The 24,863-nt window shown below is 39.1% G+C and overlaps 1 protein-coding gene and 1 pseudogene across 1 annotated transcript; both read right to left on the bottom strand.

Moving 5' to 3' along the window:
- Positions 1–14,568: 14,568 nt before the first annotated feature.
- On the bottom strand, positions 14,569–22,525 carry LOC122754747 (SLAM family member 5-like). Its single transcript, XM_044003214.1, has 4 exons — positions 22,384–22,525; positions 17,121–17,459; positions 15,379–15,708; positions 14,569–14,774 (listed from the first exon to the last, which is right to left on the bottom strand). Exons 1-4 carry the CDS (start codon positions 22,523–22,525, stop codon positions 14,569–14,571), a joined length of 1,017 nt encoding a protein of 338 aa, XP_043859149.1.
- A 237-nt stretch (positions 22,526–22,762) lies between these two features.
- LOC122755793 lies at positions 22,763–23,554 on the bottom strand (annotated as a pseudogene).
- Positions 23,555–24,863: the final 1,309 nt, after the last annotated feature.

Here is a 24,863-nt window from a genome sequence, read left to right as displayed (position 1 = left end):
ATGATTGGAGAAAAGGTGGTAGAGGTTGCAGAGATCTGACAAGATTTGACAAATGATTAGATTTTTGCATGAGTGAGAGTCATGGGTGGAGGATGACATGCAGATTGCCCCCTGGGTGACTAGAATGAAGATGGTATCCTTGACAGTAACAGAAAATAGGAAGAGGGTGGATTTTAGAAGAAAGGTAATGAGTTTAGCAAAAGAAATGAAATGTGAGGGGTTTTTGCTGGGGAGGGCTAGTGGAATCCCAGGCAATATGTGAAGGCAAGTAGATAACACGCAAAAAGTTTAGAAACTGAGAAGTGGATCAAGTATCTGTATAGTATTGTATAAAATCGACCCAGATTTTATAATAAAGTACTGTAGACATCACATAGAAGAACAAGGAAAAATTCAGACTTCTCTGGTGGGAAGGTAGGGTCAAACAATTTTGGGTGGATTTTCCAGATTGCAGGGGCACTGAACCCCTATCCCCATGATGTGGAAGGCCTAACTAATCTGTGTCCCTTTTTTCTTCTGGATTAGAGACTCAGGAAGGATTCAACAGGGAACTGGTACTATTCAGAGTACTAACTCTGCTTTGGGGGCATGAGAAGTAGCCACTTGATAAATGTGTCAAGAACACTTACCACTTAATTTAATTCCTTATTTTTATCTCCATATTCTGACAATATTTTCTCTTCCTCATTTTGACCCCCACTCAACAAACAGTTCATCTCTACACCATCTTCAGTTCTTGAATCCCTTGTTCCTTTATCCTATCTATCATCAAACCTGACCAAATCCTAAACCTGGATTACTCCCACCATCTGTCTTCTCTCCATTCCTACTTATGGGCTGGTGAATAGAGCTGGAGGAAGTTACAAAGCCAGCCTCATTGGACTACTACAAATTGAACACTGTAGCAAGTCAATACTTTTACTCCTCCCTTAACAATTCTATTTATCTGTCACCCTCCATGATGGCTGTTTCAGACTCTCTCTTTTCTCCTCCAGTCTCTCCTGGGACTCCCAATCCCTGCCCTTTTAGTTGAAGACTATGACATATACTTCCCTGGAAAAATTGAGGCCTTTTGCCAAGAGATAGCTGCCTTCTTCTACCATTCTCCTCATCTCACATCCCTCTGATATCACCTGCTATCTTCTCCTTCATTAAAGTTTTTTATAAAGTGGGGGCCTTTTTCCTTCCTAAAGTCAATCCCTCTACATGAACCTTTGATTCCACCCTTCTTTAGTACATTGTCCTTACTATTATTCCCACTTTATCTCTAATTTTTAGTCTTTTTCTACTGACTTCTTTCGTGCTGTAACAGAACATACTCAAGTCTCCTATATATTAAAAATAAAAAACAAAGACTTCTCCCAACACCCATAGTTCCTTTAAGAATTATTTTCTGATATGTCTCCTCTCCTTCTTGGCTAAACTCCTGGAAAAAACCATCTATATACAGTACCTCTTCTCTGGACTCTGACTTCTGACTTCATCCTTCAACTGAAATTACTCTTGCCACTCAGTCAGTCAGTCAGCATCCAGGTACTGTGCTGAGCACTGGTATTACAAAGAAAGGCAAAGATATGGTCCTTGGCCTAAAGGAACTCATCTTTTTTTTTTTAAATTGCATTTTGTTTTTTCCAATTACATATAAAGATAGTTTTTAACATTCACTTTTTTTTTTGGGCAAGGCAATGAGGGTTAAGTGACGTGTCCAGGGTCACTCAGCTAATGTCAAGTGTCTGAGGCCGGATTTGAACTCAGGTCCTCCTGAATCTAGGGCCAGTGCTTTATCCACTGACATACCTAGCTGCCCCCAACATTCACTTTTAAAAAAGATTTTGAGTTCCAAATTTTTCTCTCTCTCCCTTTCCTTTCCCCTTTCCAAAATGACAAGAAATCTGATATATGTCATACAGTACAATCATGTTAAATATATTTCCACATTAGTCATGATGTTGTGATAGAAGAATTAAAACAAAAGGGAAAAATTGTAGGAAAAAAGAAACCAAAAAACTCTCAACAAAATGTGAAAATATTATGCTTTGATTTGCATTCAGACTTCATAATTCTTTTTCTGGATGTGGAGAGCATTTTGCATCATGAGTCTTGGAATTATGTCGGATCATTGTATTGTGGAGGAGAGCTAATTCTATCATAGTTGATCATCATATTAATGTTGCTGTTATTGTGTACAATGTTCTGGTTCTACTTACTTCACTAAGCATCAGTTCATGTAAGTCTTTCTGAAATTTGCCTGTTCATTATTTCTCATAGCACAGTAGTATTCCATCACATCCATATACCACAACTATTTCCAATTTTATTTTTGTGTAAAGTGTTTTGTAATTGTGTTCAAATAGTTCTGGGGTTTGTCTTGGCAGGTAAACTCCCAAATATTTTATATTATCTATAGTTATTTTAAATAAAATTCCTCTTTCTGTCTCTTGCTGCTGGACTATGTTGGTCACATATAATGCTTGCCAATGGTTTTAGATAGATACTGCTTAGCATTTTAAGGAAAGCTCCATTTATTTCTATGCTCTCTACTGTTTTTTATTTTATTTTATTTTTGATGAGGCAATTGGGGTTAAGTGACTTGCCCAGGGTCACATAGCTAGTAAGTGTCAAATGTCTGAGGCCAGATTTGAACTCAGGTCCTCCTGAATCCAAGGCCAGTGCTTTACCCACTCTGCCACCTAGCTGCCCCTTCTACTGTTTTTAATATTAATAGGTGCTATATTTTCTCTCTGCATCTATTGAGATAATCATATAATTTTGGCTAGTTTTGTTATTGATGTGGTGGATTATGTTGATAAGTTTTCTTAATATTGAACCATCCCTGCATTCCTGGTAAAAATCTCACCTAGTCATAGTGTATTATCCTGGTGATAAATTGCTATAATCTCTTTGCTAACATTTTATTTAAAATATATGCTTCAATATTCATTAAGGAAATTGGTCTATCATTTTCTTTCTCTGTTTTGGCTCTACCTGGTTTAGGTATCAGCACCATCTCTGTGTCATAAAAGGAGTTTGGTAGAACTCCTTCTTTGCCAAATAGTTTTTTAGTATTGAAATTAATCGTTCTTTAAAGGTTTGGTAGAATTGTGAATTCATCTTGCCCTGGAGATCTTTTCTTAGGGAGTTCATTGATGGCTTGTTCAATTTCTTTTTCTAAAATGTGCATATTTAAGGATTTTATTTCCTTAGGTGTTAATCTGGGAAATTTATATTATTGTAAATATTCATCCATTTCATTTGGATTGTCAAAATTATTGGCACACAGTTGGGCAAAATAGTTCCTAATTATTATTTTAGTTTCCTCTTTGTTGGTAGTGAGTTCACCTTTTTCATTTTTGATACTGGTAATTTGTTTTTGTTCTTTCTTTTTAAAAATCAAATTAGCCAAAGGCTTATCTATTTAATGTTTTTTCCCCCCATAAAACCAGCTCTTAGGTTTATTTAGTAATTCAATAGTTTTCTTTCAATTTTATTAATCTTTCCTTTGATTTTCCAAATTTCTATTTGCTATTTAATTGGGGTTTTTGAATTTGTTCTTTTTCTAGCTTTTTTAGTTGCTTGCCCAATGCATCGGTCTCCTCTTTCTCTATTTTATTCGTGTAGGCATTTAGAGATATAAAATTTTCCCTAAGGACTGCTTTGGCTGCATCCCCTAGGTTTTGGTATGCAGTCTTATTATTGTTAATCTCTTTGGTGAAATTATTGATTATTTCTGTGATTTGTTGTTTGACCCACTCATTCTTTAGAAGAAGATTATTTAGTTTCCAATTAATCTTTATTGTATCTTTCTATGGCTCATGCCATACAATGCAGTTTCTATTTCATCGTGATGTGAAAAGGATGCATTTACTATTTCTGCCTATCAGCATTTAACTGTCAGGGTTTTATGCATGGTCAATTATTGTGTAGGTGCCATGTGCTGCTGAGAAAAAGGTATATTCTTTTTTACAGTTTTTTTCCAAAGGTCTATCATATCTTACTTTTCTATAATTCTATTCACCTCCTTAATGTCTTGGTTTTTTTGGTTTTGTTTTGTTTTTTGGTGAGGCCATTGGGGTTAAGTGATTTGCCTAGGGTCACACAGCTAGTAAGTGTTAAGTGTCTGAGGCTGGATTTGAACTCAGGTCCTCCTGAATCCAGGGCCAGTGCTTTATCCACTGTGCCTCCTAGCTGCCCCCTTAACGTTGTTCTTATTTATTTTGTGATTAGATTTATCTAGTTCTGAAAAGAGAAAATCAAGGTCTCTCACTAGTAAAGTCAATTTCTTCCTGTAACACACTTAACTTCTCTAAGAATTTGGATGCTATACCACTTGGTTCATATATGTTTAGTACTGATATTACTTCATTGTCTATGGTACCATTTAGCAAGATTTAGTTTTCTTCCCTATCTGTTATAGTTAGATCTATTTTTGCTTTTGTTGTGTCTGAGATAAGAATCGCTACTTCTGCTTTTTAATTTTTTTACTTCACTTGAAGCATAATACTCTGTTCTAGCCTTTTACCTTTACTATGTGTGTATTTCTCTGTTTTGAATGTCTTATAAACAATACATTATAGGATTCTGATTTTTAATCCACTCTGCTATTTGCTTCCATTTTTGGGGAGAGTTCATCCCATTCACATTCACAGTCCTGTTTACTAAGTATGTATTTCCTTCCATTCTATTTTCCCCCTTGTTTATACTTTTCTCTCTCCTTTCACCCTGTTCTTCCTCACTGGTGTTTTGCTTCTCACCACTGCCTCTCTCAATCTGCCCTCCCTTCTATCAGTCTCCCCTCCATTTTCTTGTTTGTTTATTTATTTAAAGTTCTGAATTCCAAATTCTATCCCTCTCTTATTCCCTCCCTCTCTCCCCTGCCCCTTGAGGCGGCAAGCAACCAGATATAGGTTATACATGTGCAATTATGTAAAACATTACCATATTAGTCTCCCCTCCATTTTCTTTCTGCTTTCCCCTCCGACTTCTGCCTTTCATTCTCTCAGTGCCATCCACTTTTCTTTCCCCTTTCCCCTTCTACTTCCCTATAGGGCAAGATGAATTTCTATATCCTACTGAATGTGTATTTTATTCTCTCTTTGAACCCAATCTAATGAGAATAAGGTTGAAACACTGCTCACCCCCCTCCTTTCTTTCCCTCTACTGTAATAGGTCTTTTGCACCTCTTCATGTAATGTAGTTTACCTCATTTGACTCCCCTTTCTCCTTCTACCAGTACAATGCTTTTTTTCCCCACACCTTAATTTTTTTATATCATCACATCAAAATCAACTTATATCCACATCCACTGTCTATGTATATTCCTTCATTCTACCCTAATAGAGATACAGTTTCCAAGAGTTATAAGTATCATCTTCCCATATATGGATGTAAACTTTTTTTTTTTTTTTTTTTAGTGAGGCAATTGGGGTTAAGTGACTTGCCCAGGGTCACACAGCTAGTGTTAAGTGTCTGAGGCTGGATTTGAACTCAGGTACTCCTGACTCCAGGGCCGGTGCTTTATCCACTGCGCCACCTAGCTGCCCCAGGATGTAAACTTTTTAATCTTATTGAATAACATGGTGGAATGTTTTAAACTCTTCTATTTCATTGAATATCCATCTTTTCCCCCAAAAGACTATGTTCAGTTTTGCTGGGTAAGTGATTCTGGGTTGCAATCCAAGATCTTTTGCCTTCCAGAATATCATATTCCAAGTCTTCTGATCCTTTAATGTTGAAGCTGCCAGGTCCTCTGTAATCCTGATTGTGGTTCCTTGGTATTTAAATTGTTTGTTTCTGGCTGCTTGCAGTACTTTCTCTTTCACCTGATAATTCTGGAATTTGGCTGTAATATTCCTTGGAGTTTTCCTTTTGGAGGTTTCTTTCAACAGGTGATAAGTGGTCTCTTTCAATGACTGTTTTACCCTCTAGTTCTAGTATATTGGCGAAGTTTGCCTTGTTAATTTCCTGAAATATCCTGTCCAGGTTCTTTTTTTTTCTGATCATGGCTATCAAGTAATTCAATAATTCTTTTTTTAATAAACATTTTTATTTGAAGATTTGAGTTCCAAATTTTATCCTTTCTTCCCTCTCTCCCCTCCCCTTTCCCTAAGGCAGAAAGCAATCAGATATAGGTTATATATGTAAAATTATGGAAAACATCACCATATTAGTCATTTTATATAAGAAAACCTGAATAAAAGAAAAAATAGCATGCTTTAGTCTGTGTTCAATCAGTAACAGTACTTTCTTTGAAGATGGATAGTATGTATTATCATTTGTCCTTTAGAATTGACATGGATCATTACATTACTGAGAATGGTTGTCATTCATAGTTCTTCATGAAACAATATTGCTATCTTTGTGAACAATGATCTCCCGGTTCTTCTCACTTCACTATACCTCAGTTCATATAAGTTTTTACAGGCCTTTCTGAAATCATCCTGCTTGTCATTTCTTTTTTTTTTTTTTTTTTTTTTTTGGTGAGGCAATTGGGGTTAAGTGACTTGCCCAGGGTCACACAGCTAGTAAGTGTCAAGTGTCTGAGGCTGGATTTTGAACTCGGGTCCTCCTGAATCCAGGGCCGGTGCTCTATCTACTGTGCCACCTAGCTGCCCCTGTCATTTCTTATAGCACAATAATATTTCATTACAATCAACCCTCCTGGGTCTATTTTCCAGACCTATTGATTTTCTAATGAAGTATTTAATGTTTTATGGTCTGTTTTTTCTCTTCTGTTTGACAGATTCCTGATGTCTCACAGAGCCATTAACTTCCTTCTGCCCAATTCTGATTTTTAAGGAATTTTTTTCTTCAATCAGTTTTTGCACCTCCTTTTCCATTTGGCCAATTGTATTTCTTTGTTGGTTTTTGTTTTGTTTTGTTTTGTTTTGTTTTAGGCAATGGGGGTTAAGTGACTTGCTCACGGTCACACAGCTAGTAAGTGTCAAGTGTCTGAGACCGGATTTGAACTCAGGTACTCCTGAGTCCAGGGTCGGTGCTTTAACCACTGCGCCATCTAGCTGCCCCGGCCAATTGTATTTCTTAAGGAATGCTTTCCTCATTCAGTTTTTTCTTTCTTTTCCCAAGCTATTGCCTCTCTCTTGCATAATTCTCATTTCTTTTCCCAATTTTTCTTCCACACCTATGATTTATAAGACCTTTTTGAGCTCTTCCAAGAAGGCTTTTTGGTCTTGAGAGCAATTCGTCTTCCCCTTTGAGGCATTGTAGGTATTTTGTCATTGTTGTCCTTTTCTAAGTTTGTGTTTTGGTCTTCACTATTGCCACAGTAGCCCTCTATGATAAGGGTTCTTTTCTTTTTCTTACTCATAGTTTAGCCTATTTTGTGCCTTTTAAAGTTGAGCTCTGCTCCTGGCACACAGGGGTCACTGTTCCAAGCTTCTTTTTCTGGAGGCCAGAGATCTGATCATTGATTTTCTGCTCTGAGGCCTCTGTGGCTTATAGCTTTCAGGGTGACCCAGCCTAGTTATGCCTATTGTGTAGTGTATACCCCAGCTGGCAGATTGTCTTCTGCATTGGGACTGGGGGCCTCACAACTGTCCTGCTGTGCCCTTAACTTGCTGAGCTAGGACTGAGGTGCCTCAGTTGCTGATTTGTACTATGGATAAGAGCCTCCTGCTGGCTTGCCCAGACATCTTATGTGCTGTGTTGCACTCCCCTTTTACCCAAGTGAGACAAACCTTTTATGAAGTACTTCTAAGTTATCTTAAGCTGGAAGATGGTTTTAAGTCATATTTTGTAGGTTCTATAGCTCCAGAATCCATTTAGAGGCTTGATTTAATGCTGTTTCTAAGGGAAATTTGGGAGAGCTCAGGCAACTTTCTGGCTTCTCTCAGTCATCTTGGCTCTTCCTCCTCTCATCTTCTAATAAAAGAGACAACATAGAAATGACAGTCTATAATGAAGGACTGTTCAATGTGCCCAGTTGCTAAAGGTCTGCTGAGTGCTGCTAAATGCAATTCCCCACAGGAAAGAGACTTGGAAGACTACTTCTAGAAGTGCCATAATGGCATGTAATGGAAGTATATTGGAGAGATTTGTGAGCATTTGGAAATATCCTGTAACTAGTTCTGGTCAACTAACCATGAAGTCCTTTTTTTTTTTTTGTGGGGCAATGAGGGTTAAGTGACTTGCCTAGGGTCACACAGCCAGTAAGTGTCTGAGGCCAGATTTGAACTCAGGTCCTCCTGAATCTAGGGCTGGTGCTCTATCCACCGCACCACCTAGCTGCCCCCCATGAAGTCCTTTGATAGGCTGTGGTTGCCCTCCTTTCATCTCTCTTGGTTGAGGGGCTTCTCTTGATTGGACCCCTTCACTGATGACATCTGGTGAAAGATAATATTGTAAGGAGAGAACCCTCTACCCTTTTCTCTTGAGGCCAAAATATGGCCCTGTGAACATAGGCCTCAGTTTTTTGATTGCCTTGGTATTTGTTCTTTCCTTCTAGAGGTGACAATCCTGTGAGTTTCAAAACATAATGAGAGTAACCATTTGATGGTTTTGGAGTTGTGTTGATGCTAGTCTTGCAGCTGGCAATAAGGAGCAATCTTCAGGATCTTTGTGACCCAGCCAGAGTTAGGTGAATTGGGGTGTGAACTTCATGGGACCAATGCTGTTTAGAAATTGTTCTGAGCCTCAGCTCACACTTACTATAGACTAGTATTGGGGTGATTGTGCCCCAAAGGTATATGGGAGAAATGTTTATCCTTTTTCACCTTGCTCTATCTTTAAAGTAAATATTTGTTTGTAAAAGCTAATTGATGTTAAATGGTTAAAAGAAACCGAGGCATTAATCCCTAGTGGTTAACAGTATGAGAGGAAAGAAAACCCATGGGGTTCCAGCTCATAGAAAGCCAAAGGTTAATAGCCCTAACTCTTGGGGGATAACCTCTAGGATCCTAAGGAGTCAATGTAGCTAGCTGGCTGTGGGGCAGTGGTCCAAGAGGATACCCTGTGGATGAACTTTTAGATGTATACTGTAGAAATGAAAGGTAATTTCAGAGGGAAGTCTCTAAAAGTAGGATGTGTGTGTGTGTGTGTGTGTGTGTGTGTGTGTGTGTGTGCACGCACAAAGTGGTATTTGATCTGAGAACTGAAGGATATCAGAGAAGCAAGGAGATAGATGTGAAAAGGGAAAACATTCCAGGTATGGGGGACCACCTGAAATAAAAAAAAAGACAGGAGGGAACATTGTGTGCAAGAATGAGGCCAAGGATACTGGATCATAGAGTACTCAGAGTGGAGCAAAGCATAGGAAGACTAGAAAGGGGGTCAGGTTGTGAAGGCCTTTAAAAACCAATCAGAGAAACTGATGCATGATCTTGGTGGTAATACAGAACACTGCAATTTACTGAGTAGGGGGATGACATCATCAGGTTTTCCCTTTAGGAAAATCACTTTGGCAATTGTGTGGCTGATGGACTGGAGTAATGAGAAAGACTTGAGGCAGAGAGACCAACCAGAAGGCTCTGGCAATGGTCTGGGTATGGTGTGACAAAGGCTTGCACCAGGATTGTGGCTGTGTGAGGGAGAAAAGGTTGACTAAATGTACCTGAGTAAAGGTCATAGATGCAGAGCTAGCTCATGGATCATTTAATCTATTCCTCTCATTTTAGGAAACAGAAATAGAAAGGTTGTGACTTGCCTTAGGTCACCTAAATAATAAGTAGCTGAGGTAGGATTTGAATTCTGGTCAGCAATACAATGATCCAAGACAATCTCAAAGGATTAATGATGAAGCATACTATCCACTTCCAAAGAAAGAACTGATATTGATTGAACACAGACTGAAGCCTGTTATTTTCTACTTTCTTTCATTTTTTTCTTTTATTCAAGTTTTCTTATACAAAATTATTGATATAATAAAGTTTTACCTAATTGCACATGTATAACCTGTTTCTGTACAAAATATTCTGTTTCTGCTCACTTCACTATACATCAGTTCGCATAAGTCTTTTCAGGCTTTTCTGAAATCATCCTGCTTGTTATTTCTTATAGCACAATAATATTCTAATATACCTTAGCTTGTTTAGTCATTCCTCAATTGATGTGCATTCCTTTGATTTCCAATTTTTAAAGAGCTGCTATAAATATTTTTATATAAATAGGTGTTTTTCTTTTTTTGGGGGGGGATGTCTTTGGGGTATAAACCTAGCAGTGTTAAATTTGCTCTCCAGAATGGTTGGATCAGTTCACAATTCCACCAGTGGTGGATTACCATCCCAGTTTCCCCACATCCCTTCCAACATCCAATATTTTCCTTTTTTGTTATATTTGCCACTCAATAGGTGTGATTGTACCTCAGAGTTGTTTTAATTTACATTTCTCTGATCAATAGTGACTTAGAGCATTTTTTCATATGATTATAGGTAACTTTGATTTCTTTAGCTGAAAACTGCCTGTTCATATCCTTTGATGCCTTTATCAGAGATACTTGTTTCAAAGATCTTTTCCCAAAGGGCAGAGCCAACCTGGCAGAGGAAAGGAAGTGACTTGCTTGAGCTCTCCTCAAGGCCTCTTCAAATCCCTTCAGATAATGCCACAAGACAATTCCTGAAGCAGCAGAACCCACAAAAAGATAGGGTGAAATAATTTTCCAGCCAAAGACAATTTAGAAGGTCGTCAGGAAAGGTCTGTTGTAATGGAGTGAGTGGACTACAGTCCAGTGCAGGCACCAGCACCAGCCCCAGCAAACCAGGAGCAAGCCTTGGGAGCCTCTTAATCAGTATAAGCAGCAAATGCTTTTGGAACTCTTAGCCCACAGATGGTAAGGGGGTTGAAAAGTTGGCCAGAAGGAGATTACAGGGATCTCTTTCCTAACACCAAGGCAGTACTCTGTGGTTTTGCCCACATTCCCACCCAGGTCACAGTTTTGGGTGGTGATCCCAGCCCAGGGAGGAATAAAAGCATACTGGAGCTTGTGGCCACAGTCGAGTGGGACTCTGTTCATAGTTTCAGGGTAGAAAAGCAGGTCTGTGATTGCTTGCAGACCAGAGCACAGGCCAGGAGAGTAGTAAGCATACCTCTCCTTAAATCATACTACCATGTAAGAACTAAAACTTACAAATCCCTAGAAGCATCTCTGAACAGCTACACCAACCCCCTGAAGCTTGGGACAATGCATTCTAAACCCTGGAAGCAGTGCCTCACTTTAACAAAGAGTTAAAAGTCAAGAAATAGGCTAGGAAAGTGAGCAAGCAGAAAAAATTCTGATCATAGAAAGTTTCTGTGGTGATAAGGAAGATCAAAATATACCCTCAGAAGATAAAAAAGTCAAACCTCCTACATACAAAGCTTCCAAGAAAAATATGAATTGGTCTCAGGCCATAGAAGTGCTCAAAAAGGATTTTGAAAATAAAATAAGAGAAATAGAGGGAAAAATTGAAAGAAAAATGAGAGTGTGCAAGAAAATAATGGGAAAAAAAGGTCAACATCTTGGTAAAGGAGACACAAAAAATACTGAAGAAAGATTCCCTCCCGGTTTTCTGCTTTCCTTGTAATCTGGATTATATTAGTTTTGTTTGTGCAAAAATATTTTAATTCCATGTAATCAAAGTTATCTATTTTCTATTTTGTTTTTCTCTATCTCCTTTGGACCTAAATTCTTTCTCTGTCCATAAATCTGACAGATAGACTTATTCCATGCTCTCTTAATTTGCTGATGGAAACACCCTTTATGTGAGAATCGTGTACCCATTTTGATTTTTAGTACACAGTGTGAGATGTTGGTCTATATCTGGATTTGGCCATACAGTTTTCCAGTTTCCTCAGCAGTTTTTGTCAAATAATGAGTTTTTGTTCCAAAAGTTTGGATTTTGGGGTTTATCATATACTAGATTACTATAGTCATTTACTATAGTATAATTTGTACCTATTTTAATCCACTGATCCACCCCTCTATTTCTTAGCTAGAAGATTGTTTTGATAATTACTGCTTTATAATACAATTTGAGATCTGGTACTCCTAGACCACCTTCTTTTGCATTTTTCATTGATTCTTTTGATATCTTTGAGTTTTTGTCTTTCCAGATCAATTTTGTTATTATTTTTTTAGATCTATAAAATGTTTTTTGGATATTTTGATTGGTATGGCACTAAAATAAATTAACAAGTAGGACTGTCATTTTTATTATATTGGCTTAGCCTACCCATGAGCAATGAATGTTTTTCTACTTGTTTAGAAATGACTTTATTTGTGTGAAAAGTGTTTTGTAGTTCTGTTCATATAGTTCCTGGGTTTGTCTTGGTAGATAGACTCCCAAATATTTTATATTGTCTACAGTTACTTTAAATGGAATTTCTTTATCTGTTGTTACTGGACTTTGTTGTTAATACATAGAAATGCTGATGATTTATGTGGGTTTATTTTGTATCCTACAACATTGCTAAAGTTGTTAATAATTTCAAGTAATTTTTTAGTTGATTCTCCAGGATTTTCTAAGTACAACATGTCATCTGTAAAGAGTGATAGTTTTGTTTCCTCATTCCCTATGCTAATTCCTTTAATTTCTTTTTCTTCTCTTATTGCTGTAGCTAAAATTTCTAATACAATATTAAATAATAGAGGTGATAAAGGACATCCTTGCTTCATGCTGGATTGTATTAGGAAGGCTTCTAGCTTATCCTCATTACATATATCTAAAACCATCATCGAGTTTTATCTGTAATGGAACTGTCTTTAGAATGACTTCTCATGAGCTCCCACCAGTGGGCTTCTCACTATTATTATTACTTTTTATCAATTAGCCTGACAGGCTTAATTAGTTTTTAGAAAAGGATTTTTATTAAGGTAGTATGATAAGAATAATTGGTACAAATATCTGTGGATAGCTCTCCCACAAATACATACTGAGTCAGGGGAAAGTGGATTTAAGTTTAGAGAGCATACTCAATAAAGAAGTATCTCACAGCTCTTGCAAATATTTATGCTATACTCCTTCAGATAGTTCCCTTAGGTATGTGGAATGTATATGTTTGTGTGTATGTTTATGTGTGATTTTTTACTTCTTCTTCTGTGTTTTTTAAAAAGCCTTGAATCTATATAGGGTTTGTCCTTGGCTCCCAATTCAGACATTGCCTTCAGCTGTTGCAAGAACTCTGCTAGGATGCTTATGGGAAGATGGAAAGTAATGAGAAGATGGGGAAGTATAAAATCCTTGAGCTTCAAAGGATCCTCCTTTGATCAGGGTGGAAGGCATACCTAGGCTGAGATCAAGGGTGCTCCACAAGTGATTTCTCCTCAGAAGTGCTTCTCTATTCTCTGCAGCTAGACATTTCAACCCTCGATTCCAACAAGCTCTGTCATTTTACATATGTCCCAGAGGATGTGATCAAGTGCCACCATCTGTCCAAATAGATGTTCTGTCACACCTAGGGGGGTATCTAAGCCTTCTTCACAGCTAGGGGAGAATCAGGATATTTTCTCATCTGATAAATATAACAGGGTTCAGCACCTTCACACTTATTTTAAATGGTGTGGGATTGTTTGATTTATTTGCACCTCAGATAGAAAATTAGCCTTGCCATAACTGAATAGTAAGCCAGGAGGGGCAGCTAGGTAGCACAGCATCTAGAGTGCCAGGCCTGAAGTCAGGGAATTAATTTTCCTGAGTTCAAATCCAGCCTCAGACAGTAGCTATGTGATGCTGGTAAAGGAACTTAACCCTATTTGTCTCAGTTCCTCTTCCATAAAATGAGCTGGAAAAGGAAATGGCAAACTACTCCAGTATGTTTGCCAAGAAAACCCCAGAAGGGGTCACAAAGAGTTTGATGTGACTATGCCTGAACAACAACAAGAGAAACAAGAGATTCCATCCAGAGAGGTTAGTCAATCAACTTTTATTAAGTGCCTACTAAGCACAAAGCGTTGTGGTGAGTGCTTGGCAATATACAAAGATTGGAAAATATAGGATTCCTGCCATCATAGAATTAATAGCTTAATAATGGAAGGCTGCTAGGAAGACTTCATGGAATTATCTGCCACTGTCTCAGAGACATGCAGGTATAGTCAGTCCTATGAAGTTGACTCCTGCTCAGAGAAACAGAGAGCTGTAAGGTAACTACTGGAAAGATCTAGGGGAATAAAACAGGGACATGGATGGAACTGTGCAAACAATACATAGACACAAAATAGAATTTGGTGACTTGGGCATATAAAAAAGGCCCTGTGACACCAAGAAGGGAAATCATGTATAAAATAGAAGGTTCATGTCTATCTACACTATGTTCTAGTGGAGGAAAAAGTCAGCTTTGACTTTACTCTTCTCACCAGCCTCTTCTTATGACTTCCCTCACTGACCCTGAGGTCTCAGAAACCTAGAGGATAATTCATTAATTATTCTAACAGTGTTATCTCTGCAATCTGCTACATCAGGGAGAGGAGGGTCTCTCAGCCTTTCTTCTGTTAGCTCTGGCATGGGTAGAGGGAGGAGAAAGGGCGGCTCTATCCCTTGATTAAACATGCAAATTATAGATAGAAGGTCCTGGTTCATTTCAGAATGTTAATTTCTTTTCCAACAGTGGCTGAGGAACATGAGGGATGTGGTGGGGGTTTCATCATTGTTTGTCAACCAATGACATGTCTTTTACTACCGGACGTGGCTGGGGCTTGTTGACCTGGTGCTTTTTACCTCGGCCCTCTTCACTTTGCCCTTTGTCCAGGATGAACCTGATGCCCAGTGTCCACAAAATGATCCCAAGGAGGAGAAGCCCTTTCCACAGAAGAATCCACTTCAAGGGGCAGGAATACACATTCACAGGCTCTATTGGATGAGAAACAGGAAATAGGCCACATAGAATAAGAAACAATTGAGGTTGGTTGGGATGATGGGTGAGAATTAATCTGGATAACCTTCTCCCAAGAGACTGGGCAGATTCCCAGGATGCCAGAGCACTCAGGGGAGCTTTTAAGTGGAAGTAGGGTCAGAGCATTGATGTCACTTGAGGGGCAGGACTAGGGTTAAGGTAAAACCATGCTTCCTTCTCTGTACTACCTTCAGTGGTGAAAGGTGAGGTCTGGGGGTAGGCCCATTCCAAAGTAGGTCAGAAATATTCCCCTGATGCCAAGGTTATCCCCTGCTGCTCCCCAAACCCCATCCCTCACCCTCCACTCCTAGGGAAGCACAGAAAGGTCAGATGGCTCCCATTTCACTGGAGAGGCCCCCAAAAGCCTCCCTAGGGGAGGGAACAAGGATATGGGGCAAGAGCCTGTCTCCCTTAGTTGCAAAGAAAGGGCATGACTGGATAGCTGGGTGACATTCCTACTTCTACCATTTTTTTGTGGTATGAATTACCCATCTTTCCCACTGAACCCTAAAATCCCTCTTCCCCCAACTCCTTCCCTCATCTGAAATCCATCACACCTACCCCGTGGGACCCTGTCTGAAGTATAGATGTCCCTGGGAGAGCAGATATCCTTCATGTCTATGGTGATATTTCTCTGATCCACAGGATTGCTGGCCAAGCAGGTGAGTGAGGAGTTAGATGGACCCACAGGTAAGGACAGACTCAGGGTCCTGGAGTTGGGAGACACCTCTGACATTTCTGATTGCTTCAGCCAACTCAGCCGGTTCCACATCCTCCAGGTCACTGTCACAGCTTTCCCAGGCCCTGAGACTTGGCATTCCAGGGTAATGTTGCACCAGAGTGGTGTGAGGCACTGTGACTGGATATGGATCTGAGGGACAGGGATAGGTTCTAGGGTCGAAGGCAAAGAAGAGAAATTAGGGCAGGGGGCATGGAATATCAGAAGTCTTCACTCCTTGTATTGCCAGCCATCTTTCATAGGATGCCATGCCCACAGAAGGAACTCTTCTATAGGAAGTCCTTTACAGTACTCACAGGTATAGAAGAGTCACCAGAACCTGTGAGGATGATTTGGGCCCAGTGAAGAGAATCACCAACTGGACCTTCCAATCAGAATTAGAATTCATGTTGTGAAAAAGTATATGTAATTATGGGAAATTCAGCTGAATATGTAGCAGATCTAGTTATTAAATTGGCTTCTATGTTTCTGAAGGAGCCCATGGATTACATTTTTGGTGCTCTGAAGCAAATGCCTGGGTATTTTATCCTAGTTGGAGCTCTGATAAACACTATCCCATTTTTCTGAAGGAGAAGGTAAGGGCCAAGGAAGAGAAGAGATTCATTTCACTGGCCAAGAGTATCTAAAAGTTCTGTATCTTAGTCCCTGCTTTCCCTCTTTTGGTGCTAAAGACTGGGTTAAGATATGTAGTGAGGAACTGATTTTTTTGGTAATTGTTTTGGGATTAGGGCACATGGGGCAGTTTATAGGTGACATTGAGTTAATGGGGAATAGGAAGAATCCTGTGATGTGGAGGATCTTGGGAGCTATGCTCCAGAGTGAATACTTCTCTACTTTCTCTGGACTCCCTTTCACAGACTTTGACTTGGATGATGGACTTTGGAAAGAAAAGAGGTACAGAGAAGAGCTCATTTTTTGAAGGTGAAGAGGGCAACTGAATTTGTTGGCTGCAGTACAGTGCTCCCTTGAGGAGGGAAGGGGGTAGGGGAGAAGGGGCAGTGAAGGCAGCAGAAAAAAAGAAGCAGATGAAAAAGAAGGAGAAGAGGAGGAGGAAGAGGAGAGGTGAGGGGAAGAACAATAAGTCATAGCAGCATCAGCAGGGTCACACAGCTGGAAAATGTCTGAGGCCAGATTTGAACTCAGATCTCTCTGACTCCCAAGTACAGAATTTTATGCACTATTACCTAAAACAAAACAAAACAATAGCAATGACAAAAACCCACCAAGTTTGTTTTTACCACCTGTGTGACCTTGGGCAAGTCAATTTCCCCAGCCCTCAGTTGCCTCATTTGTAAAATGGGGGAGGGGTTGGACTAGATAGCCTCTGAGCTACTTTTCAATAGAAGTGTCTGAACAAAGCATGGGCTACCTTGGGGTGAGTCAGGACATGGTCCTGAGTTCTATGGTGAGGGAAGTCTCCCAGCAGAAGCTGAATGACTGTTTGTCTGGGATGCTCTAGAAGGAATTCCCTCAGATTAGAGGCTGGACTAGATGACCACTGAGGTCCCTTCCAGCTCTGGGCTTCCATGATTCTAGGCTCCCTAGCCATTGGAGCCATATTTACCATAGACAGAGAGGGCGAAGGAGTGAACATTGAAATTTCCAGAAGTGAATATGATCCGAGCTTGATATAATCCACTGTCCTTGAGAGTCAGATTCCTAATGATGAGGGAGGCATACTCCAGGGCATCCAGCCTCTTTTTATATCTGTCCAAGGGGCTGTACCAAAGAAAAGATTGGTTCCCAGGCCCAAGGGAGAGCAGCTGAAGCTTTTCAGAAGTAAACCTCCATTCAATCTCTTGGATTTCTTCTCCTAGGGAGACATTCAGTGGGAACAGGACATCTCTCCCAACAATCCCATCCACTGTGCGGTAAGAGTTCCCAGCTTCTTTCTTCTGAGTGCCTGTGTTAGAAGATAAGAGATCATTCAGAAGGGATTCATTCATTCAACAACCATTTAATAAAGCTTTTATTATGTGCAAAGCAGGTACTTGGCCCTGGAGAATCTAAAAAGCTAAACAAACCATGGCTCCTGACCTCAGGGAGCTTATCACCTAGAAGACAGCTATCATTTATAGTAATAATAGCTAACATTTGTATAGAGCTTTAAGGCTTGCAAAGGACTTTGCCCAAATTATTCCATTTTATCTTCATAATAATCCTGGGAGGTAGGTGCAATATTAGCAAAATTTTGCAGCTGAAGAAACTGAGTCACAGAGAGGTGAGGTGACTTGTCCAGCATCACACAGCTAGTAAGTGTCTGAAGCAGGATTTAAACTCTAGCAAGATTTCCTGACTTCAACACTATGCACTAAACCATCTAGATGCCTAGAGGACATGACACATAGGAGCATAATTTATTTAAATTGCAGTATCACAAGATCCCAGATTTAGAGCTGCAAGAAGACTTAGTGAATGTTTTTCTTGTTCTGTGGGTGAGGAAATAGGCCTGGAGAGGAGAACTCACTTGCCTGAAGTCACAGAATAGTATCAGAGTTGAGAGTTGAACCCAGTTGAACTCCTTCCTCTACATGCCAGCCCACTCTCAAAGCTTAAGATGTCAGTAATTGAATGACCTCATCGATAGAGGCTTTCTTGTATAGGGACACCATTGCTTTAGACACCAGGGCCTATTTTCTCAGTTGTTTGTCAGTGGTTTAAGACTCTTTATGGTATTCTTGGCCAAGATACTAGGGTGGTTTGATGTTTCCTTCTCTAGCTAATTTTGCATATGAGGAAACTGAAGAAAACCGGGTTAAGTGACTTGCTTAGGGTCACGCAGCTAGTAAGTATCTGAGGCCAGATTTGAACTCAGAAAGATGAGTCTTCTTGACTCTAAACCTGGCACTCTATCAGTTGTGCCACTTGGTTGCCTGATTCTTGACCATGTCCTCCCATCAATCCTCCACACTCAACACACCCAAAGTCTGGTAGATCTTTTGATCTTCTGCCAGTACATGTTCAGGCTCAAAATTACTTTTGATAGATACCTGGGCCTCCTCTTTTCCCAGCCATTCAGTTCCTTTATTACCCTTTTTTGGTACCCAAGTCAGAACTGTTGGTATACAGTGTACCAAAAGACTTAGTGAAGTTTTAAGCTTTATTTTTAAAATTTTTGAACACTGGGGGAGAAATTTTATTTATATTTCTTTTTGTCCTAATGAGGATTATTACTGTTTATTACAATCAAATAAGCCTCATGTTAGGCACTTTCTGCCATATGATTCTATTCCAGAGATTTATGTTCTCAGTTCTCCTTCTTGGCACAAATAGTCAAGGGAGCTCAGCTCAATTCCTTTTCTCCAATTCCTTTCTTTTCTTTCTTTTTAAAAAAATAATAAACATTTTTATTTATAGTTTTTAGTTTCAAATTTTATCTCTCCTTCCCTCTCTCCCTTCCCTACTCCCTGAGGCAGCAATCAATCAGATATGGGCCATACATGTGCAATTATGTAAAACATTACCATTTTTGTATAAAAATTTGAATAAAAGAAAAATGGAAAAGTGAAAAATATCATGCTTCATTTTGTGTGCAGTCAATATCAATTCTTTCTTTGGAAGTAGATAATATGCTTCATCATTAGTCTTTTAGGATTGTCTTGGATCATTGTATTGCTGAGATAGTTAAGTCATTCAGAGTTCTTCATCAAACAATATTGCTGTTTCACACTGGTCTCTTGGTTCTGTTCACTTCACTATACTTCAGTTCATAAAAATCTTGCCAGGCTTTTCTGAAATCATCCAGCTTGTCTTTTTCTTTTCTTTTTTCTTTCTTTTTTTTTTTTTTTTTGTGGGGCAGTGAGGGTTAAGTGACTTGCAGTTAGTAAGTATTGAGTGTCTGAAGCTGGATTTGAACTCAGGTCCTCCTGAATCCAGGCCCAGTGCTTTATCCACTGCACCACCTAGCTACCCTATGTCATTTCTTATAGCACAATATTATTCCATCACCATCATATACCACAACTTGTTTATCCATTCCCCAATTAATGGACATTCCTTTGATTTCCAATTCTTAGCCACTGCAAAAAGATCTGGTTTAAATATTTTTGTATAAGTAGGTCTTTTTCTCTTTCTTGGGACGTCTTTGGGATATACAGTTTTAAGCTTTAATAGCTAAAAACTGTAAAACCATAACAAAGCAACCAATAAAAGCAATAATAAAACAATAAATAAGAAAAATATCAATTTAAAGCTTCCATAGTTAAAAATTGAATTAAGGCTTTTGGGACACTGTATAATGTAAAGGTTTTCTAAGAGTTTGGAGACCAGCTGTATTGTTGATAAAAGATGTCTCTTCCATCATGCCTCTTATGCCACACTTTTCTGCAACAACCAAAGGGAAATTGAAGCAGCTTGTCGAGGTCAATAGCTAGCCTTGGAATCAGGAAGCTTATGTCCTGCCTCAGACATATGCTGGGTATTTGGCCTTGAACAAATCACTTAATTGCCGAGTGCCCCAGGCATCTTAGATTGTAACTTGCAAAGGTGATTTGCTGTTTCCTTCTCATTTTAGAGATGAAGAAATTGAGGCAAACAGGATAAGTGACTTGACCAGAACCATACAGATAATAAGTGTCTGAAGCCAGATTTGAACTCAGGAAGATGAGTCTTCCAGATTCCAGGTCTGGCACTCTATTCAATGTGCTGCCTAGTTGCCCCTTAACAATAACAGCAGCAGCAGCAACAACCATAACTTGTTTAGCTATTCCCCAATCAATGGTCATTTATTTCACTTCCAATTTTTGGGGCAGAGGGTATTTCAAAAGTGTTGCTATAAATATTATGGTTTATATGGAGATTTTTCCTATACTTTGGGTCAAATACATATGGACATTTTAGTCACTCTTTTTACATAGTTCCAAGTTGCTTTTCAGAATGGTTGTACTATTTTCAGCTCCACCAATCATGCACTAGTGTGCCTATTGACTAGTCCTATGTTTTGTCATTTTTTTCTCAATTTACTGGGTGTGAGGTGAAACATCAGGACTCTAAGTCCAGGCAGTCGAGTTAAACTCTGGCCTGTGGCCTCGGGTAAGTTACTTTAACATTTCTCTGCCTTAGTTTGCCCATCTTAAAATGGGAACAATAATAGTACCTGCCTCCCAGTGTTATTGTAAGGATAAAATGAGATAATACTTGTAAAATGCTTTGCAAACCTTAAGAAGGGACAGGGACAAGTATTTATTAAATCTTAGCATGTGTCAGCACTACTCTAAGCACTTTGGTATACATCTGAACTCAAATGTGTAGCTGCCTTAAATGGCACATTAATGCTATTATTATTTTGATTTGCATTTCTCTTACTATTAGTGATTTGGATCATTCTTTCTTGTGGCTGTTAATACTTTGCAATTTTTCTTTTGAGAATAGATCACTAATCTATTAGGGAATGGCTTTTGTATATATGTATGCCTGTACTCATACACAATATACATGAATGTACATAGATATTAGATATACATATATATTTGTACACACATGAGCACGCGCATAAATATATACATATATACATGTCTATACACAGATATACACATGTATATAAAATATATACACACATGTACATATATATATATATATATATATATATATATATATATATATATATATATATATATATATATATACACACACACACACAAAGATACATAGGCAGCTAGGTGGTGCTGTGGAGCTACTGCCTTGGAGTCATGAAGATCTGAGTTTAAATTTGGTCTCAAACACTTACTAACAAGTCACTTAACCCCTATTTACCTCAGTTTCTCATCTGTAAAATGGGAACACACAGGAAAAAGAAATGCCAAACCACTCCAGTTTCTTTGCTAAGAAAGCTCCATGCCTGGGGTCATGTCAAGTGACAGGATTAAACAACAATAACAAACAACATATACACATACAAACATGTACACATATAATCTATTATTTATTGCTATCTGTTAATTGTTTCTATATCTTGGATACCAAATCCTTTTCTGATTAATGTGCTATAAAGATTTCTCTCTCCCCCCCAGTTGCTTCCCTTCTTATTCTGAATACTTTAATTTTGGTTGCTCAGATTAACAAATTTTTCTTTTTTTTTTCCTTTTTCTTTTTTTTTTTTTGTGGGGCAAGGGGGGTTAAGTGACTTGCCCAGGGTCACACAGCTAGTAAGTGTCAAGTGTCTGAAACCGGATTTGAACTCAGGTACTCCTGAATCCAGGGCCAGTGCTTTATCCACTGCGCCACCTAGCTGCCCCCAACAAATTTTTCTAAGGAAAGGTCATTCCCCAGTTCTTTGAAATGTCTCTGTGATTCACTCTATTATATTTTGCTGCTGCTGTTGGTTTTTTAACTTCAAATTAATGACCTCTTCCCTGAATTATTTCATGGCCTCTTCATTGGTCATTCTGGCTTTACATTCATCCCTCTCCAATTCATTGGGAAGCATCATGAAACAGTGGAAAGAGCAGCTGGCCCTGGGGTCCATGGATCACTAGCCCATTTATTTCTCTGGGACCATGGATGAATCCCTTAACCTCTTGGAGTTTCAGTTTCCTTGTCAGTAACATGTGGAAGTTGTATTAAATGTTCTCTAAGGTCCCTTTTAGGGTTTAGATTTATGTCCTGTGATCTCACATCATTACCATTCTCAGGCCGATATTCCTAAAATACTACTTGCTCCTGAAACTCAGGGCTGGTGCTAAAGAAGGGGCAGAACTCTCTGCTCCCACCCTAGGCCCAGAGCCCATGGAGCACATGGAAGGACCCTAGCAGAGTTAGTGCCAACTGGGCTGCCCACCCAGGGCACCTTCCTGCCTTCAGCCTTATTGCCTATACCACTCCCTTTTTACCTCTCATCTTTCTCAACCCCTGATCAAGGGGCTGCAGAAGCATTTCTTCATCCCCAGGTGTCCACAGTTCTTGTCTTTCCCCTAGTGCCTTCCATTGTATAGGAGGAGTATGTGTAGTGATGTAGTGGAAAGTGAGAGTCATGGTTTTTGTTTTGTTTTAGTTTTTTTGCAAGGCAATTGGGGTTAAATGATTTGCTCAGAGTCACACAGCTAGTAAGTGTCAAGTGTCTGAGACTAGATTTGAACTTAGGTCCTCCCGATTCCAGGTCCACTGTATTATCCACTGCACCAACTAAGTGCCCTGCCTTCTATTTATTTTTTTAAAATGCTTTATTAAGGTCTTTATTTGGCCATAGAAAATGTAATAATGTGTCAACATTCACCCATTGCACTGTTTGGCTGCTATCCTCTTGTTTCTCCCTTTGGCAATGATGAGGCAGATGCCCTTGCCTTGGGGCAGAGGAATCAAAGGCTTGTTACCTTTGGCAATAACGAAAATGTTGGAAAGCCTAGTGGCAAAGCTGTTGCCATTGACATCCTTCATGTAGACCACATCAGAGGAGCCTGGAGTCCTCTCCTTGTTGGTGATCACACCAGTTTGGTCCAAGTTAGCTCTTCTAGTCACCACACACAGATTCCCAGTATCAAACTTGATGATATCTGTGATCTTGCCTTTCTCCAGATCAATCTGAATGGTATTATTCTCTTTGATGAGGGGATCTGGATAGTGGATGGTAAGGGCATCATGGGTCACCAGATGGGGAATGGCCTTGGTGCCCACAAAGATCTTTATCACTTTGCATAGTTTATATACTTTGCCTCTTATGCTGTGATGTGATGAACAGCAAAGTAGCCCTTGGTGTCATAAACCAGATGCAAATGCTCACCAGTCTTGTTAATGCTAATGACATCCATGAAACCAACAGGGTAGGTCATGTCTGTGCAAACCTTGGCATCAATCTTAATAAACCACTGCATGTAGGTCTTAATCTCATTTCCTGTCAGGGCATACTTGTGACAGTTATGGAGAAAGATGATGAGAGGGATGCACTCTCTCAGTTTGTGCGGGCCTGTGGATGGTCTGTCAGCAAACACTCTAGTCAGCTTGTCCAGCACCCAGTGCTTGGGGGATGACAACACACTTAAGGTATTTCTTGGGTCCACAAGCCATAGCTGCAACTAGCCAGGGAAAAGTGGCTCAAAGCATAGAATACTAGCTTTGTGACCCTGGGAAAGTCACTAGACATTGTTTGCTTCAGTTTCCTCATCTGTAAAAATGAGTTGAAGAAGGAAATGGCAAACCACTCTAGTCTTTTTGCCAAGAAAACCCCAAACCAGGTCACAAAGAGTCAGATACAACTGAAACAACTGAACAACAAAGTTATATTAGCTTTCAAAAACAACTTGAGGGGCAGCTAGATGGCACAGTGGATAGAGCACTGGCCCTGGATTCAGGAGTACCTGAGTTCAAATCCGGCCTCAGACACTTAACACTTACTAGCTGTGTGACCCTGGGCAAGTCACTTAACCCCAATTGCCCTGCAAAAAAAACCAAAACCAAAAAAACCCAAACAACTTGATAGAGGTTTGATTTGGAACATGTATAGGGAATTAATATACATTTGTATAAACAAGATCCATTTTCTTTTTTCTTTTTTTCTTTTTTTTGTGGGGCTTTTTGTGGGGGTTAAGGGACTTGCCTAGGGTCACACAGCTAGTAAGTGTTAAGTGTCTGAGGCCGGATTTGAACTCAGGTACTCCTGAATCCAGGGCCTGTGCTTTAACCACTGCGCCACCTAGCCACCCGATCCATTTTCAAATAGATAAGTAGTCAAAGGATGTGTGAATAGTTTTCAGAAGAAGAAATGCAATTTACCAATATCTATATATAAGAATGCTTCAACACAAAATTTCTAAAAAGACAATTTCCCAAAGAAATTAAAATTAAAACAACTCTTAGGTTTCACTGACACCCATCAGGAAGTATTTTTTAAATTTCCATTTTACAGATTAGGAACCAGTGGTTTAGAGAAATTAAGAAATTTGTCTCAGTTATATATGGGATTTGTGCCAGTGTTGTTTCATTTCTAAATATAGGATGAGTTTTCTCTCTTCCTTCTTTTCTCTGCCATTTTTTTATTTTCATTTTTTATTCTGAACTTAAGAAATAAAACAAACATCTTTAAAACATAGTACAATAGAAAAAAGACGATTGCTCATGAAACTACAAATCTATTATGTACATCTTGCTATTACTATCTATCTATATCTATATCTATATAATAAAGTTATATAACTTTTTTCCTTCCCTTCACCATGCCCTAGAGATGGCTACCATTAGACACACACACATATATATATATATATATATATATATACACACACATATACACATACACATATATGTGTGTGTACATATACATATGTAAAACCATTCTATATATACTTGTTTATCAGTTATCAGTTCTTTCTCTGGATGC

The sequence above is a fragment of the Dromiciops gliroides genome, chromosome 4 (genome assembly GCF_019393635.1).
Source record: "Dromiciops gliroides isolate mDroGli1 chromosome 4, mDroGli1.pri, whole genome shotgun sequence".
In the NCBI taxonomy this organism is placed as follows: domain Eukaryota; kingdom Metazoa; phylum Chordata; class Mammalia; order Microbiotheria; family Microbiotheriidae; genus Dromiciops; species Dromiciops gliroides.
The sequence above is the reverse complement of the archived record's forward strand: the minus strand, read 5'-3'. Positions and strand labels throughout refer to the sequence as shown.

What these genes read in the sequence shown, in the direction of transcription:
- LOC122754747 (XM_044003214.1), bottom strand. Translation starts at nt 22,525, where the DNA reads ATGACTCTCACTTTCCACTACATCACTACACATACTCCTCCTATACAA. An exon ending in GGGGTTGAGAAAGATGAGAG is followed by an intron (nt 17,460 to 22,383) that starts GTAAAAAGGGAG and finishes CTTCTAACACAG; the next exon opens with GCACTCAGAAGAAAGAAGCT. An exon ending in TTCAGACAGGGTCCCACGGG is followed by an intron (nt 14,775 to 15,378) that starts GTAGGTGTGATG and finishes CTCATCCAATAG; the next exon opens with AGCCTGTGAATGTGTATTCC.